This window comes from Lissotriton helveticus, chromosome 5_1 (genome assembly GCF_964261635.1).
Source record: "Lissotriton helveticus chromosome 5_1, aLisHel1.1, whole genome shotgun sequence".
Classification (NCBI taxonomy): domain Eukaryota; kingdom Metazoa; phylum Chordata; class Amphibia; order Caudata; family Salamandridae; genus Lissotriton; species Lissotriton helveticus.
Window position 1 is genome coordinate 1,918,096,891 of NC_136065.1, and position 16,953 is coordinate 1,918,113,843.

Below are 16,953 nucleotides of genomic sequence, written 5' to 3' on the forward strand. Positions count from 1 at the left end.
TAGGAAAACATGCTGCTCTTATTTTGCTTTACTTTCCTACAGCTTTTCAGACTACATTTACAGACTGGCTGTAGCTGAAAGTACACCGTACACTTTTCTATTAGAAAACCTGGTAGCTTCGCTGTGCATTGTGGTTGCCTCAGTGGCAGAAAAGATTTGCGCCTGCACTTGTGCACCACCTCTCTTTGTCTGTATCCAGCACCGCATTAACTTTTCCGTAATCGGAGTGGAAAATGCCATATAGTGCTATGATTATACTTGGCCCTGTTCATTCTGTTTCCCCTTACTAGAAATAGATGTACAAAAAGGAAAACTTGCCAAAATGCACTTGTTACACTGGCCATTCCTCTTGAAAATGTTCTTCGTTGTGAATTTTCTTCTAACTACAAATGTAAAGCTATTTTTCCCTTCGTGGGTTGAGTGTTACCGCGTTTAATTACGCGGATGACATTCAACTGGTCTTTACCATTGATTCCTCTGACGAATCAATCACTACTTTTCAAAACACGCTCTGCTTTATTAGCAATTGGATGAGCTCAAACCATCTGAAGCTCAACCCCGACAAGACCGAGCTGGTTCTTGTCGGGGGACTTTCCAATCCTTGGCAACCTTCCTTTTGGCCGGCAAGTCTGGGCAGCCCTCCTTGCCCAGTTAATTCAGCCAAAAGCCTGGGAGTCGTCATTAGTAACGATCTTTCTATGACGCCCCAGATCAGCGCAGTAGTGTCCTCCAGCCACTTCCAACTCAGGAAAATCCGCAAAATCTCTCGCCTACTCACTACCGAAGCTCTTACTTTGGCCTTGCTTGCGTTAGTAATTTCTAGGCTTGACTACGCAAACGCACTGTATGTAGGCATTCCTGACTACCAACTTAAGAGACTTCAGTTGATCCAAAATCAGGCTGCTTGCCTGATTTACCACCAACCTAGAGATCAACACGTTCGTCCCCTCCTAAAAAGTCTCCACTGGCTTCCGCTATCTGCTCGCTGTAAGTTTAAGTTAGGCTGCATTATTTCAAAATCTCTTGCAGGCCAAGGTCCCCTTTTTATTTCCTCCCTTCTCCACCCGTATGCTCCTCCTCGCAATCTCCGGTCATCCCAGATGGCCCTGCTATCAGTTCCCAGATTTAAGAGGAAAAAACACGGTGGCCTTAGGTTTTCATTTCTAGCTCCATCTTTTTGGAATTCCCTTCCCCTTCCTCTTAGGCTGCCTTCTCCATACTCCAGGTTCAGAGCCCTCCTTAAAACCTTCCTCTTTACCGAGTCCTATCATTAGTTTCTGCTCTCACGCTCTCCTCACTGCTCCCTCAGCACAAGCGCCAAGAAACCTAATGGTGTTAGCCGCGCTCAATACATTTTTTTAACATAACATAACATAACATTTTAAACCTACCTCATCAACTATTAAGGAATAAGTTTAACATAAATGTAGGTGATAATCTTTTAGTATTTAGTATTTTGAATCATAAAAAATGTAAGTTCTTCTAAGAATGTATATGGTGTGAACTTCTAAGTACTAATTTTATAGAATCGCTGTATTTAATCCTTTATAATATTGTGAATTGTTTCTTTTAATATGTGTAGGCTTCTTGGTTTTAACCATAATCGGGAAAATGGTAATGCAGAAATAAACTCCAGGCAAATCAACGCTGAAATTATCTCTCAGTCGAAGGGGCTTCCAAATGGCGTAACTGCAAAATATGCTACAGGTAATATTTGTGGGCGTATTTAGTATTGTTGTACATTTTCTTAAATCGTAAATACTGAAAATAGAATGGCCATTGAGAACTTTATAAATAACCATTTGGTGTAGCCTTATTACTTTTATCATACATAAAAAAAATAATTAGCAAAAATCAGGAGTCGAATGTGCACATAAAAAAAATATTTCTCACTCACAGATATTTATTGAACGATTATGATGTTTCCAGAATTGAAGAAGGGGCCCCTATACATTTAAAGAGTCCACATCTGCTTCAGTAATATGATTCTAAGTACGTGTCCCAGATGATGTGAAAGATATCCTCTCAACTTCTATTAGTAAAACTGACGGTCAACATTGTTGCCATTTTTGTGGGTTTCTTTACCACAAAAATGGCATTTGTATGTCTCTATCCGTGAAAATAACCTTTTCATCCCAGTAGCCTTCTTTAGGACTAGACTCAGTTATAATCCTAAATGCTATGCGCAGCCATATCATTAAATATTACTGTTGTAGAGCTAAGCTTCACATTGACTTAAGACCAGATGAATACTTCATAACACTTGTCACCATAATGCGGAGGTCCTGTTTCAAGACAGAAACATTTGTGAGATAATACTTACCTCTTTGAAGCTCAATCTAAAAATTAAAATCTTACCACCTTCTCCAGTGTTGAGTGCATTGTGTAGTATATCTTTTACTGGGATAACCTTCCAAGCATTTCAGCATACACCTTGGGAATTAATGGAAAAGCTGTCTCCCAATACTGTTTAGAAAAAAACAATTCCCCTTTCTAGTTTCTGTTCCTCCAAACATCCAGGGAAGACATTTATAGAATTCTGACCAAAACGCAGCTAAGACTAGAAACCTTTCAATTAATCAGTTCCCCAGTAAAAGCCTAGTCACATATGCTACACTTTGTGTCTTTTCTGAAATGTACCCAAGATTGCAATAAAAGTCTTCCCATCAAATATTTCAACCTGATGTTATCCTACGATTCCAACTTTACTCCACCACAAACTTCTACAATTCTTTGACTGCTGATAGTCTACCATTGAAATGTAAATGTTAAATATGAATAATACTGTTGTTCACCCACTCAGTTTGGTATACCCTTTTTCTAAACAAATAGTTTTGTAATGCCCCAGCAGCACCCACGAAATCTGTCACACGACTTGATGTAAAGGGGACTTCATTTCCCAATTCCTGTGCAGGAATCGAGCAGTTCCATCTGTCAGCCAGTACTTGAAAGGCACCAACACCAGGCATCAGGACATTAGAAAGTTCTGTCATCCATTCCACACTCCCGATCAGTACCTGCCATCAACTAAACTTTGAAATAGGCCAATCCTTAGCATCATATGGCTCCATATGGCTTGGGTATATCTGGCAAGGTGGCCCCATCATTATTCAGGGGACCTAGTCTGATGTTTCTGTGTGTATGGTAGCAAACCACCGAACCAGTTTTGGTGTTTCTAGTAAGTGAAAGAGATTTCCAAGTTGTGATATGCTTGTTAAGGCCCCGATATGGCTGCATGTGTATATGTGTGAAAATTCCTTGTAATGAACAGATTCAATAAACCTAAGAACCAAAATGTAGAAATCACAGATGGGGAAAACCCTTTTAAGAGCAAAGCTTGACAAACCTACAGTAACCAGGGTATTCCTATTTATTGAAGGGGGTAACCAATATTACAACAGACCTCTCCGTGTATTTGTAATCGGTGTTTTAGGCTGTGTTATCAAAAACTACTTAAAAGTCCAGACAAATCCAGGGCTCAACAATAATACGAAGTCTGGAGGGTTATCTAACCCAGGTTTGGAAGGATCTGGGAAGAGGGAAAGGTGCAATCAGACTGGAAATAGGGTTGTCTCATCAAGATCCACAAAAAGGGTTACCTGAGTAACTGCGCAAACCACAAAGGGATATCAACCCCAGGCAAAGTGTTTAACACTTAACAGAATGAAGGAATACGTTGACACTCAGTTGCAAGACCAGCATGCTGGCTCCACAAAGATAGATCCTGCACAGATCAGATTGCAGCACTGCGCATCATCATTAAGCTGTCGATGGAATGGAATTTCCCCCTCTATGTCAATTACATCTACTATGAGAAGGCATTCAACAGCATGGACAGAGAGACCCTTTGGAAACTCCTCTGTTACTATGGTGTGCCATATAATCTCGTAAGAATCATTAGGAACTCTTACAAGGGAATGACCTGCAAGATAGTCTATGGAGGACAACTCACGGAAGGCTTTCCAAGTGAGAACTGGAGTCCTCCAGGTTTTTTGCTCTCGCCTTTCCTCTTCCTGCTAGCCATAGACTGGATCATGAAGACATCCACAGCAAGGAGAAGAAATGGGATTCAGTGGACTCCTTGGATGCAGCTCGAGGACCGGGAGTTTGTAAATTACCTGGTACTTCTCTCCCATACCCATCTACAGATGCAAGAGAAGATTGACTTTATGGCAGCCACATCACCACAACATGGCCTCAACATCCACAGCAGAAAAAACAAGATGCTCAGGGCTAACACGGCCAGCACAACTTCAGTCACTCTTGCAGACAATGCTCTGGAAGAGGTTGAGGCCTTCACCTATTTGGACAATGTCATAGAAAAGCGGGGCGGTACAGACACCGACATCAATTTATTTATTTATTTTTGGCATTTGTACAGCGCTCTGTTACCCATGGGTGTCCTGGCGCTAAGTGTCACTCCTGAGGTAGAGGCGGATCGGGAATCAGTTGGTAAACAGCCATGTCTTTAATGCTCTTCTAAAGGCCATAAGGTCCGTCATTTTTCTGAGGGCATGGGGCAAGGCGTTCCAGGCTTTGGTTGCGCCCAGCACAAAGCTTCTGCCTCCCCAGCACGCTCTCCTAATACGAGGCACAACGATCAACCCCAGGTCTGCTGATCTGAGATTTCTAGTCGGACAATACCAATGAAAGTACTGCCGAAAGAATAAGGGTCCCTTGCCGTGTAAGGTCTTAAATACTAGGCATAATGCTTTGAATAGAATCCTCTTTCGCATTGGGAGCCAATGGAGTTTAGCCAGCTCCTGGGACACAGAGACAAATTTTGGGATCCGCAATATGAGCCTGGCAGCCGCATTTTGTAATACCTGCAATTTATTGAGTACCCCCTGTTGGGCCCCAAGGAATAGACTATTGCAGTAGTACAGCCTTGCCATGACCAGCGTCGTGACCACTGTTTTTCTGTCACTGCCTGGAATAAATGGTAGGATCTTACGGATGGATTTGAGCAAATAAGCAATAGAAGAAGACAGCGCATTAACCTGGGGACGAAAGGTAAGTTGATCATCGATCAACACCCCCAGGTTTTTCACCTTAGCCACTGGGGTGGGGACCTTGCCCATCTGCTCTGGCCACCAGTTTGGGCTCCAAAAGTTAGTGTTTGACCCAAACACTATGACTTCAGTTTTAGCTGAATTAAGTTTAAGGCAGTTAACTGCCATCCAGTTTCCGACCGCCAGCATACAGTCCTGAAAATTCCTTGCTACTCCTTCTTCCATCCCTGGTAGTAAAGACACCACAATCTGGGTGTCGTCAGCATATGATGTAAGATCAAAGCCGAATGCCCGGATTACTGGTGCCAATGAGCTGACATAAACATTAAATAACGTGGGGCTCAGAGACGAGCCCTGAGGAACTCCACAGGGCAGAATGAAAGGTTTTGATTCATAGTCTCCTAACGCCACGCTTTGGACTCTGCCGGACAGGAAGGCTTTAAGTATGCCAAACGCCTTCCCTTGTACTCCGCAGGCCTTCAGACGGTCGAGTAAGATCCCATGGTGGACCGTGTCGAAGGCCGCGGAGAGGTCCAACAGCACCAGGGCAGCCCTCCCTCCCGCATCGGTCACCGCTCTGATCTCCTCAGTTGTTTTAATGAGGGCTGGTTCCGTGCTATGGTAGGGTCTAAAACCATGTTGGGAGGGGTCAAGAGTTTGAGTGGCCGCAAGGAAGGAGCTTAATTGAGTATTCAGGGCCTTTTCTATTAGTTTAGCTGGTAGAGGGAGCCTTGCTATTGGTCGGTAGTTATTTGGGTCCCTAATATCCAAGTTTGTTTTTTACGTAGGGGCAAAATAGAGGCATGTTTCCAGCACGCTGGGAAACCTCCTGTCGTAAGCATGTTATTAAAGACGGTCACCAACGATGTGACTATCGGGCCTGAGGCCATTTTTATCACAGCCACCGGGCAAGGGTCTGACGGAGCGCCTGATCTTGCCGCTAACAGTAACCACGTGATTTCTTCGCTATTTACTGGTGAAAAACAATCCAATTTTTGCCCTAAGGTAAGCTCCATTACATTTTCTGGAGTAGTCGCCTGGCTGTTCACCCTCTCCTGACTAGAGAAGGCTTTAAAGATGGTCTCCACCTTTCCTAGAAAGAATTTGGCGAGATCTTCGCATAATGTAAGACTCGCGGGGATAGCCGCGGGAACCGGGTCAGCCAAAGCGGACACCGTTGTGAACAGTTCCTTCGCAGAGTTCTTAGCAAGGTTTATGTGATTAGTGTAGTGATCTTGTTTTGCCCTCCCAACCATTTTTTTATATGCTAGGAGGCTTTGTTTAAGAAGCGTTCTATCACTTTCCCTGTATTCCTTCCGCCACACCCTTTCCAGTTTTTTACATTCCAACTTGTGATTTCTTAATTCCTCAGAAAACCACGGTCCGAAGGCTGGGCTCTGGCCATGAGTAGCAGTTTAGTGGGGCGAGGATGTCGCAGGCTTTTTCAATCCAGCTAGTAAGGGCGAGAGCCGCCGCCTCCACCTCTAATGGAAGGGGCCCCTTGGAGGAGAGCAGATGGTCTTCCAATGCTCTACCCTCGACTTTGTTCCAGGCCCTGCATATCCTGGCTACTTTAGGCGGACACCCCCCACTTTGGGATTTTGGCACTGAGATGGCAAATAACAGTGCCCTATGGTCAATCCAGGTGACCGGTATAGATTTAGTAAAGTCCAAAGTAGGGTGGTTAGAAAAAAGCCCATCCAGGGTATGACCAGCTTTATGCGTAGGACCCCTAACCAGTTGTTTAAGCTCGGCGCCATCCATCAAGTACGTTGGTGTCCGTGTCCAAGAGGTTTTCTAAATGGAAATTGAAATCCCCCAAGACCGTAAAGTCCTTAGAGCAGAGACCCTCCTCCAGTAAACTTCCCACCGAGCTCAGAAAGATATTTTTAGGCCCAGGGGGTCTGTAGACTAAACAACCATTAAATGAGTGATGATTGCCCAGAGAAAAGTTAAACACTACCGCTTCACATCCATCCACAGTTAAAGGGTGAAAGAAGGCCTTGAGGGAATTATGATATATTACTGCCAACCCCCTCCCTTTTCTCAGTGGGCGATCTCTCGTGAAACTAAGGTAACCAGGGGGAGTGGCATTAACTAAATCCGGGCCTGAGGCCGCATCCGTCCATGATTCGGTCACAAAAGCAATTTTAATGTTCTCTTCCTGAAGTACATTCCAGGCTGTGCTTTACCAGCGACCTGGCATTCAAAAGGAGGCAATCAAAATTATGCCCCTCTGCTTTATATTTTCCTAGATTTGTTCGAGGTAAGGCCTCAATGGGGGACATTAGCACGGCTGGGATCACACTCATACAGCCTGAACAGGCACACGGGCTTGATGGTAGGTCCTTATCCAAATTTAAAACTATGCAATTGGGTTTTCTCCCTAGCCCATTCAGTTTTTTCAGTGTATCTGCGCTATATGTCATCTTATGTAGCCCCCCCTAGTGTGACCGGCAGGGTTCATGGCGCTAGGCGCGGGCCAGGCGCGGACGGGCTCAGACGGGCTTGCCTTTGGCGCGCCCGCTGCGCGCATCCCTGTTTAAATCTATCGTCAAAGTCTAGAGCGCTAACCCTGGACCACCAAGATGGCGTCCATCCGGGTAGCTGCTCGGTTGGAAAGGCCTCCCTTTGGTGTCTAATCACACCAGGGAGCCCCCGTCACCCTCTGCACCAGGTAAGAGGTATGAGTATCAGATAAAATAAATAACACACACAAGAAGTAATTTTAAAAAAACGGCGCTTAAAATATTTTCCCCAGCTTGATAATGCTCCGGACTCGAGCTACTTGCTAAGTGAGGATTTAGAAGCGGGCTAAATCACCAGCTGACTCTACCTCTCCCGGCTCACGCCTCAGGAGTTCTACAGGGTTGTGCGATCGCGCCAGCCCTGTTTAAATCTATCTCCAAAGTCAAAGTCTAGAGCGCTAACCCTGGACCACCAAGATGGCGTTCGTCCGGGTAGCTGCTCGGTTGGGAATGCCTCCCTTTGGTGTCTAATCACACCAGGGAGCCCTCGTCACCCTCTGCTCCAGGTAAGAGGTCTGAGTATCAGATAGAATAAATAACACACACAAGTAGTAATTTTAAAAAAACGGCGCTTAAAATATTTTCCCCAGCTTGATAATGCTCCTGACTCGAGCTACTTGCTAAGTGAGGATTTTAGATCGGGCTAAATCACCAGCTGACTCTACCTCTCCCGGCTCACGCCTCAGGAGTTCAAGACAAGAATCAGCAAAGCAAGGGCTGTCTTCATTCAACTAAAGAAGATCTGGAGCTCCAAGGACCTAAGGCTGCACACCTAGATCAGGCTTTGTAACACAAACATAAATGTGGTCCGTCTGTATGCAGCAGAAACTTGGAGGACAAAGTGACTACCACTAACAAAGTCCCAACCTTCATCAACACCTGTCTGAGAAACATCCACCAAATTTGTTGGCCAAACTCCATCAGCAACAACGGCCAATGGCAGCAGACTTTCAAAATCCCTGCTCATGAAGAAATCATGAAAAGACGCTGGGGCTGTATAGGTCATACTCTCCTTAATCAAGCATCAAACACCACTTGGCAAACCTCGACCTGGAACCACCAAGGGAAAAGGAAAAGAGAAAGACCAAGAAACAACTGGCAGCGAGGCCTTGCAGCTGACTACAAGGAGATGGGTTACACCTGGAGTCAGATTGAAAGTAAGGAAGGAAGTAAGGAGGTAAGTGGTGCTGGCTGAGCTCCTCTTAATTCCATCCCTGGAGAGTACCATTAACAGACCATTCTGGGATAAGTGACCCCCTTCACCTCCACACTCTGGAAAGCAATGTGAGTTTGTGGATTATTAGTTGAAGTGAATGGTAGTCCTTTTAAAGTAAAAATGGCACTTATTGCTTAGTTGGTCCAGTTACGTATGAATAATTTAAACCTGAGTTCAACTCAACCCTTGGTACTTATAGCACAGAGCAGACAGGCTGAAGTTAGGAGAAATGTGTAAAGCCTTTATCAGTGCCAAAACAGATAAGAAGTAGAAAACACCACATAATAAAAACCTCACTCCAATTTATAAATATAGAGGACATTTTAATACACAAATAGACACCAAAATAACAAAACACTGATGTAGGGAATTGAAGATATGATTTTTTTAAAATTTTAGGTGTTTCCAGCTCCAAAAAGCAAAGAATGCCAGCCTCAGGTATCTAGTTGCCGTAGACCAGGCCAGAGTCAAAAGTTGAGCACAGGTTGAATACAGGGATAGGGACTACGTTGTTTTTTCTGGAGGAAGGTCGTCGTTGATCAGGTTGTCAGCTTGCTGGGGTGCAGGCTAGTGCCAAAGAGGGGTTCATTGCCGGCTGCCTGTAGCGCAGGACCTCAGTGGGACCTGTGGCTCCACGGAGAAGTGTGAGGCTCTCAACACCGAAGGCAGGAAACTCCAAGTGGGCAAAGTCTGAAGTTGAGCCTGGGCAGACATCTTCGTCTGGGTGATGCTCAGAGTTGGTCCCAGTTTAGTCCTCTATATTCGGACTTAGGAACTTGTCTGAAAAAGAGCAAGTTGAGTCTGACCGGCAGTTTGACGTGATTGTCTGCGGCCCGGCGGCTGTCCGTTGATAGAAACTTTTTCAAAAAGAACCTGAGGCTATGTGTCTAGTGTTGCATTTGTGGACGGGTAAAGAGTAAACTCTTGTTGAAATTGGTTAGCTGGGCTCAGTAGAACTTTATGCTTTCTGCAGCTTTTGTATTCTAGAGCTGAACAGGAAGCCAGCCAGCTAGATCTTGGCATCCACTCTCCTGTCCTGTGTAAAAGTGGGGAGTAGGTCCAGTCCTTGGGGTTTCTCTTCACAGCGGGTGCAGTCCTTCTTTTGACTTCAAGTGTTATGTGAGTGCGTAGTCTGGGTGTGTATGTGTAGTATTCAATGTGGTGCCTGTTACTTGGTGTGGAAGCCTTACCTGAAGCTAGAGGCCCAACCCAGATCCTTTCTAATGGCCCATAATCATGCAACATATTTATCTTCATCCACCTCTAGCATAGGTCACCAAAGTAAGTAAACACTCGGAAGGCATTCAATGATCAGGAGAAAGCATAAGTGTTAGACCTGACAACCTTGGCGTGGAATTTCCCCAAATGTGTTGCCTTCACTCCCTTGCTTTCCTAAAGTCATTTTTGTTGGCATCAGGACTCTGTGAACTTTACCTTTTCTAATCAGTGGTAAAGTGTTTGTACACCCTACTTAAAATATGGTAAAAGTGGACTGACACTTCCTAATCAATACGGTAAAGGTTCCAAGGGGTGTCCCTATCCACTTGTGCTGCTCATGCGTTTTACTGTCTACTATCCCATAGTGACCCTCTCTACGTAAAACCAATATGACAGAACCTTTTGTTGATTGATTTGATCTAAACTGGTAATTTGCAGCATGACCTTTGTGCGATGATGCGTGAGGAAACGTATTGCATCATACGTTTATTCTCCCCACTACGCGCGCAATGTCGTCAGACTTACTCCGCCGTCGGGAATTGACTTACGAAGAATGCCGGGCATGGAATACTGCCGTTGTTCAAAGGATTACAACAGCGTGCAGTTACACCAACTCTCACCGGTCATTAGTAAGATTTCTAAACAATATTCAAGTCAAACGATGAAAACGGTGACTATTTGCAATGAGATAGTCAATACGTTTCTTTCCGTAAAAAAAAGATTTGATAAAATATATATATATATATATATATTTTTTTTAAATAAGAATTGCGTACTTCACGTAATAATACTATTGACAGTACCTCAAAAGCCGTGTTATTCCTCCTCGGATGATTAGAAGATCCTTACTGTTTAAGTTCCTTTTCAAAACAATGACTTCCTCCGCTTCCTTTAATGAATTTAAATTCCAGATCCTTGAATTAATCTTTATGATGGAATCTTTAGTTTAGTAGTCCGTTCCCTGTCGTCGCCAGTGTGGAAAAAAGACACGGAGGCAAGGATATGGTTCAAAGGGGTTTAATCCACATTCAAGTCTTGTCTTATCCAAAGTCTAGTTCATAATGTCACATTCTTTTTCTTATCGCTCGCTCTAACCCCCATCCCTCTTTGAAAGATGCTCACATCCCACTCGTGCACAGAACACTCTCCAACAACACCCGACATAGTACATTATACAACCCAACACCTTTCTTCCCCAAAGATCCCTGGGTCCAGCCAGAGTTGTGGCTAGTATAATGGGCAAACCTTCCTATTCTAAATTCTAAACCAGTTGTGGGGCAACCTCTATCCCACAGGAATGTGTGCCCAGTTGGCTATAATGACAATGAAGGGGGAGGCCTCCGTGTGAGTTACATCTGAGTTACATCTGCTTGTGACAGGGTGACACTGAACAATGGCAGCAGGGCATATTTGGCGCTGGTAGGAAAAAGTCAACTTTCTAAAATTGGCATTTTCCAAATAGTAATTTGAAATCTGACTTGACCATTAGATTGCATTTCAAGTTACTATAATTTGACTCCTTGATTCCAAGTTATAGCTGAATCCAAACTGAATTATGCATTATAAGGTGTTATAATGTAAACCAAGTGACTTTCACTGGGAGAGTTAGCCTTACCCCTGTGAAAAATGACTTTCAAGAAAATTCACTGCCAACACATGTAAAACTTAAGTACATATGTCCAACTTTTTAAATACCATGCACCCTGCCCTATGGCCATTTGCAGCCTATCTTAGGGGTGACTTATAAGTATTAAAAAGTAAGGTTTACTTTGCCAGGTCCAATTTGCAGTTTTTAAACTGCGAACTTAGGCTGCCAGGGCAGACCTAGAAACAGGGTATGCATTGTCACTTCAGTGGTGGCACAATAGGTGCAACAGTTAACTAGTGACATCTACCTTATAGGCCATGGGTACAGTGTACAGAGGCCATAAACCAACAGTATCATTCCAAACAAATAGGGTTGACCAGGCAAAAAGAGGCATTTCCATATACTGTTGTAATGAGGGGGCATAATTATCAATGGTTTTCACATAGACCAAGGCTATCATTGCACCTACTGATGGCGGAGTGATAATTTTGCATCTTGAATTACTGATAACTTGGATAACAATAATTCTGGGATGTAAAATTACTGAGGATTGAAAAGTAAGTCTATCTAGGATGCCTATCACATTGGGAATAACTAAATCAGTGTTCCACAGTATTACTAGCAGTAATTTTGCATATAATAGCACCTGCACAATTATTGCAGGGTCAGGTAGTAGGGATTTGACTGTAACCCCCTGTGTCTGTCAAATCAATATGAGGAGGCCACACGAGATGTGGCCACAGTGTGTATGCCTGATTATTCAAGAGCTAGACTCTGAATCTGCAGTCCTGTAGCTCCTATGGTATATTGGACAAAAAGCATTATCACCATTGAACATTGTGCCAGGTTTAGAGTTGTATCTGATGCTTGATCATGAATCCCATGGAGTTCACATGGCCATGCAGAGCATATTCTGGGGAACTTGGGAGATTGCCCTTTAGTGCATGACAGCAACTCCCTCTGAGACTATGTTTTGTCTGTTACCAATGCTTTCACACATCAAGCAACACATATGCCCCAGTCCTGGTAATCTCTCTGTCTCCCTCCTGGCAACAAGCTTTTATCAAAACGAACAACTCGTCTGTCTCTTCTCTAACAACCTATCTCTGTCACTCTCCTCCTAACAACCCTTTTATCTCGCTGCTAAAAACACACCTGCCTCGCTCTCAACAACCTATTTGTCTCCTTCCTTAAAGCCATCTCTTCTCAGCTCCCAGCAGTCTTCTGTCGTCCTTCTAACCATCCCTGTCCCAATATTAACAGCCCTTTTCTTAACAACCGATCTGTCTCCTTTCTAACACCCATTGCCTAGCAGTCACCTGTCCTAGCAGACTAGACAGCTCTGCCTTCCTCCTAGCAAACCACCAGGCTCTTTTCTAAGAACTCTGTTATGTCATCCTCCTAGTAACTCATCTCCGTCTAGGATATAAGAACATTGGCATGTGACATAATTCACCTTTTGTTGCATCACCGGAGATGTGTCTGACTATTTGGAAACTGTGTTTGAGACTCATTTTCAATTAGGTGATGATGGAGCAGATGGCAAAGGTGGAGTGTGAAGGACCAGAGAAGGAGTTTGAGGACACAGCACAGCCATCAAAGGACAGTAAGCACAGAGAAGCGTAGAGGCATGGGCTCCAGGTGGATAGTAAGAATGTGTTACTATTAACAGAGGTACTTATGTAAATGAGGTAGTGTAATGCATAGGCACTGCCATGTTAGCAATTGACAGTGTCACTCTATTTGTGAACAGCTCGTCTTGCTGTACAGAATTATTTACAGCAATTTTAGTTAAAGCTCCCAATAATTGGTAGAGCTGGCAGGAGAACAGAGGCAGAAGGAAATAAAACTATTGGTCAAGTAAAAAAGATAGATCTATAATTTGGATCTCCAAGGTCCATGGACATTTGGCCAATGTATTGCCTTCGACATGGCACAGCCTAATTTCACCTGGGATACTCCTAAGGCAGAATCTGTAGTGGGCATGCTCAAGAGCTGATGAGTGAGATGGACAGTAGTCACTTAAAGATTCAAGCGTTGCAAGCACAAGGCTTTAAACAAGAATGACTAGCTAAAGGCTTAGCATGTGTAACATTCTCTCTATCCTATCTCTTTCTCTCTTCTATTTCTATTCTGCTACGTTACTTATTCTATTCTAGAACTCTGATCTTTCATTCCTTAGCTGCTCTTTGACTAAGAGGCGCTGCTCTGCTGTGGGTCCGTATTGAGATACTTTTAAAAGACTTCTAAATAAAGTCTCAACTTTATTGAAGACATTCCTGTGTCCGTCCTCTCATTCCTCGGTACAGCATGCTGTTATTGGACTTGCCTTAAATCAGTTGCTGCAGTTCCAGTTGGTTTAGTGCAGCAGGGTCACTCAAGCATTCCTCTCATTCATCTTGGTAAAAGTTGAAATTCAAGGTCTCACCCCGAAGGATTTAAAAAATGAAGTATTGTCCAGCAGGAAATATTACAAACCAGTAATCTTTTATTAAGCAAAACACTGGTCAATCACAGTTAAAAAGTACATTCTAATCTAGAAAATCAGGTCACTTAGGAACTTTTGTGCCAGGAGTAACATAAAGAGAGTATAAAAATGCTCACTTGAATTCTTTGTGTACTGTTTATAAACAAAAAGAAATCCCTCAATCATCCGAATCAAAGACAAAATTGGGATTGAGTATTTATGTGTAGGGCTTTGGGAGAGGGTGGACTCAGCTAGAGAGTAAAGGGGCGCAGAACAATAATGGAAGACTGAGTAGTGCTGCTGCGCCCACCGAGGAAAAATAAGCAGCACTTTTCCCACGGACACGGCCTCCCTGTGGGGAATCAAAAGAAGTTTAGTCTTGATGAAAAAGGGCTGAAAGTTTCTAAATGTCAAAATATTATCAACACTTGTTCAGTATCAGACTGTCTTTGGTTTGGGGCCATGGGTCAGTGTGTCTCAACCTCGGATTCTGGTGATCGTTTTTATATTCTGATATCTGGAGAAACAGCAATTGCAGTGGGCAATCGAGACGGTCCTGGCCCGTGAGGGTGCTCAGAACACAAGAATAGATTCCACACAAAGGTCGAACAAAACGGTAGCTTCCAATGAAGTGAACACAAGGGTAGCTCCCAATGAATTTGTGCCTACATTAGAGAATGCTGACAATGCAACAGCAAGGAAAACGAATACGTTTCACAGTTGAAGTTTTAGGAGCTCACAAAGCGGCACTCCCCATTGTGCGGCCTGGGCAAGGGCAGGGGGATAATTCCACAGCTAGTACCACACATCTTGGTTGTGGTATCTTCGAATTACACAGTGGTTCTTCTGTTCCAGGATTTTATTTGCATCAAAGGTTGGTAGTCAGCAGTTTGTAATACCAGTCTGGAAGCAGAAGGGTACCCCAAAACAGAGACACACCAACATTTAACCTCAGCCAGATTTCCTACTTTTCACTGGATTGAAGACAGTGTTAAACCTCAGTTTCATGAGGCAATGTGTCCCCGCGTTTAGGCACCTCCCAGAACAACAACATTCAGAAATACAATTAATTAGATAATAATATTGTTTAGATAGACACAATGAATAACGGAGTTCTAGATCAATGAAAATGTAAATTGTTTTATTACAGAATTCAAAAATACGCATTGCAGAGGCATTTCCATGTAGGCACTCAAACGCAGAGTTCTACTGAGAAGGTAAAAATCCAATCCTATGCTAAATCTCAAATGAGCAGCAAAACTGGGAGAGAATCGAACAGCATCACTAGTAGCATATGAAAGTCTTCTGGCTCACACCCAAACTCTAGAAATATTACACTTTTTTTTTTTACATATGAAATTACCAAAACTACAGTCTTACTATGGTGTGAGCAAAAGTATCATTGCATCAGCAAATCAGAGCACATTTAAAATAAACATGACATTATCTTAACACCAGAGCGCTGACACACTACATGAATAATTCAGCACCATCTATGCTAAAGCCATCTGGAGATGCTGGAACATACCTAGATACAATAACTCATTATGTGAATACGTACAACACAGTGAATCAATAGAAAAACCTTGTGATTGTTGCTAATATTAGCGGAATAGGGAATGTTCAGCAAGAGCTGAATGCAATAACATTGGAAATAAACCATTGCATCTCAGCTTGACTGTGTGCTGCAGTTTGCAAAGAAAGAAGGTGGGCAGGGGGAGAACAAGATGAGTGATAGAGGTGACTTCCATCTCGGAAAAGATGGCGTTTCCAATTGAATAAGGCCTATTGAACATTTCTTACAGGGGATATTTAAAGCAGACCTTGGCTTTTAATCACTTTAGGGCCTTGAATGAAAGCTACTGTTTTCCATGGTTAGATGACCCTGCTGCAGAGACTTGCAGGGTCATCATATCAAATTCTGGGGGGTTTGACACAGCCTTTCAGTATTGTGGAGATGCTAAAATGAGTAACACTCATTTAGGTAACTACGCGATCTTTTATTTATACGTCTGTGAAGTCACTAGACTGTAGCAGGCACTACTATTTAAAAAGAAAAGCAAGAGAGGATCTTCACCTAAAATATCCCGTGTCAAAGAGCCATAATAATAAGCTTAGAAGTTACTATTATCCATGGTGTTCAGAAAACTAATTGACTCTCCAGGTAGAGTTGGGCTGAGCTGTAGAGGTTTATTTCGTGAACAGACAGGTAAAACTGGTTTGTAAGACTAAGACTGAAAATGAAAAAAGCATGGAAAATTCTAGATGAATATTACAGTATTAAAATCATGTTTTTAAAGTGGTAAGCAAGAGCAAAGTTTGTTTAGGCTTTTTTCCTGTGCATGTTTTTGTGAACTATTATTTGGGTCAAGAAAGCGGTTAATTGATTAGAGATGTGTGCTATTTATATTTAGATTTCATCTGTTAAGTTTTGTAAAATTAAGAAAGTTAATGAAGAATATAAAATTCGTCACCTTCATCTGAAGTAAAAGGAAAATGTGCAAACTTTTTCTGTATTAATAATTTTTGCAACAGAGTTCCCTGATGAAAGTTAATTTTTGAATGAATTAATGGCCAAAATTTATTTTTTTCAGGATCTTTTCTTTAAAAGTTTTTAAAACTTCATGAAAATGCTGAAGGGAAATCTTGACAGACTTTTGATCAGTACATTGATGATGAGACAGTGGTTATGGCTATTAGTGGGAGAACACACATAACTTATTGCTGCATTTCACAGGAGTAAATCTTTTCTGGTCTATTGCAGATGGCACCTCAGCAGAGGAGTTAGAGGAAGAGGTTAAAACTGTGAAAACATCTACAGTCCTTAATGGCAAAATTTTGAAGGAAGGCGTGGAAGCCTGTGGCACCATACAGTAAGACACTTTTTCAGCTAAAATGCTATCGATGTAATCCAGTTCTGCCTA

The 16,953-nt window shown here is 42.9% G+C and overlaps 1 protein-coding gene across 1 annotated transcript in view; it reads left to right on the top strand.

Moving 5' to 3' along the window:
* KRT222 (keratin 222) overlaps window positions 1-16,953 on the top strand; it is a 299,136-nt gene that overhangs the window by 279,756 nt on the left and 2,427 nt on the right. The window contains exons 8-9 of the mRNA XM_078645497.1: window positions 1,583-1,707; window positions 16,794-16,902. Coding sequence (XP_078501623.1) covers window positions 1,583-1,707; window positions 16,794-16,902 — 234 coding nt within the window. The remainder of the gene's footprint in view (window positions 1-1,582; window positions 1,708-16,793; window positions 16,903-16,953) is intronic.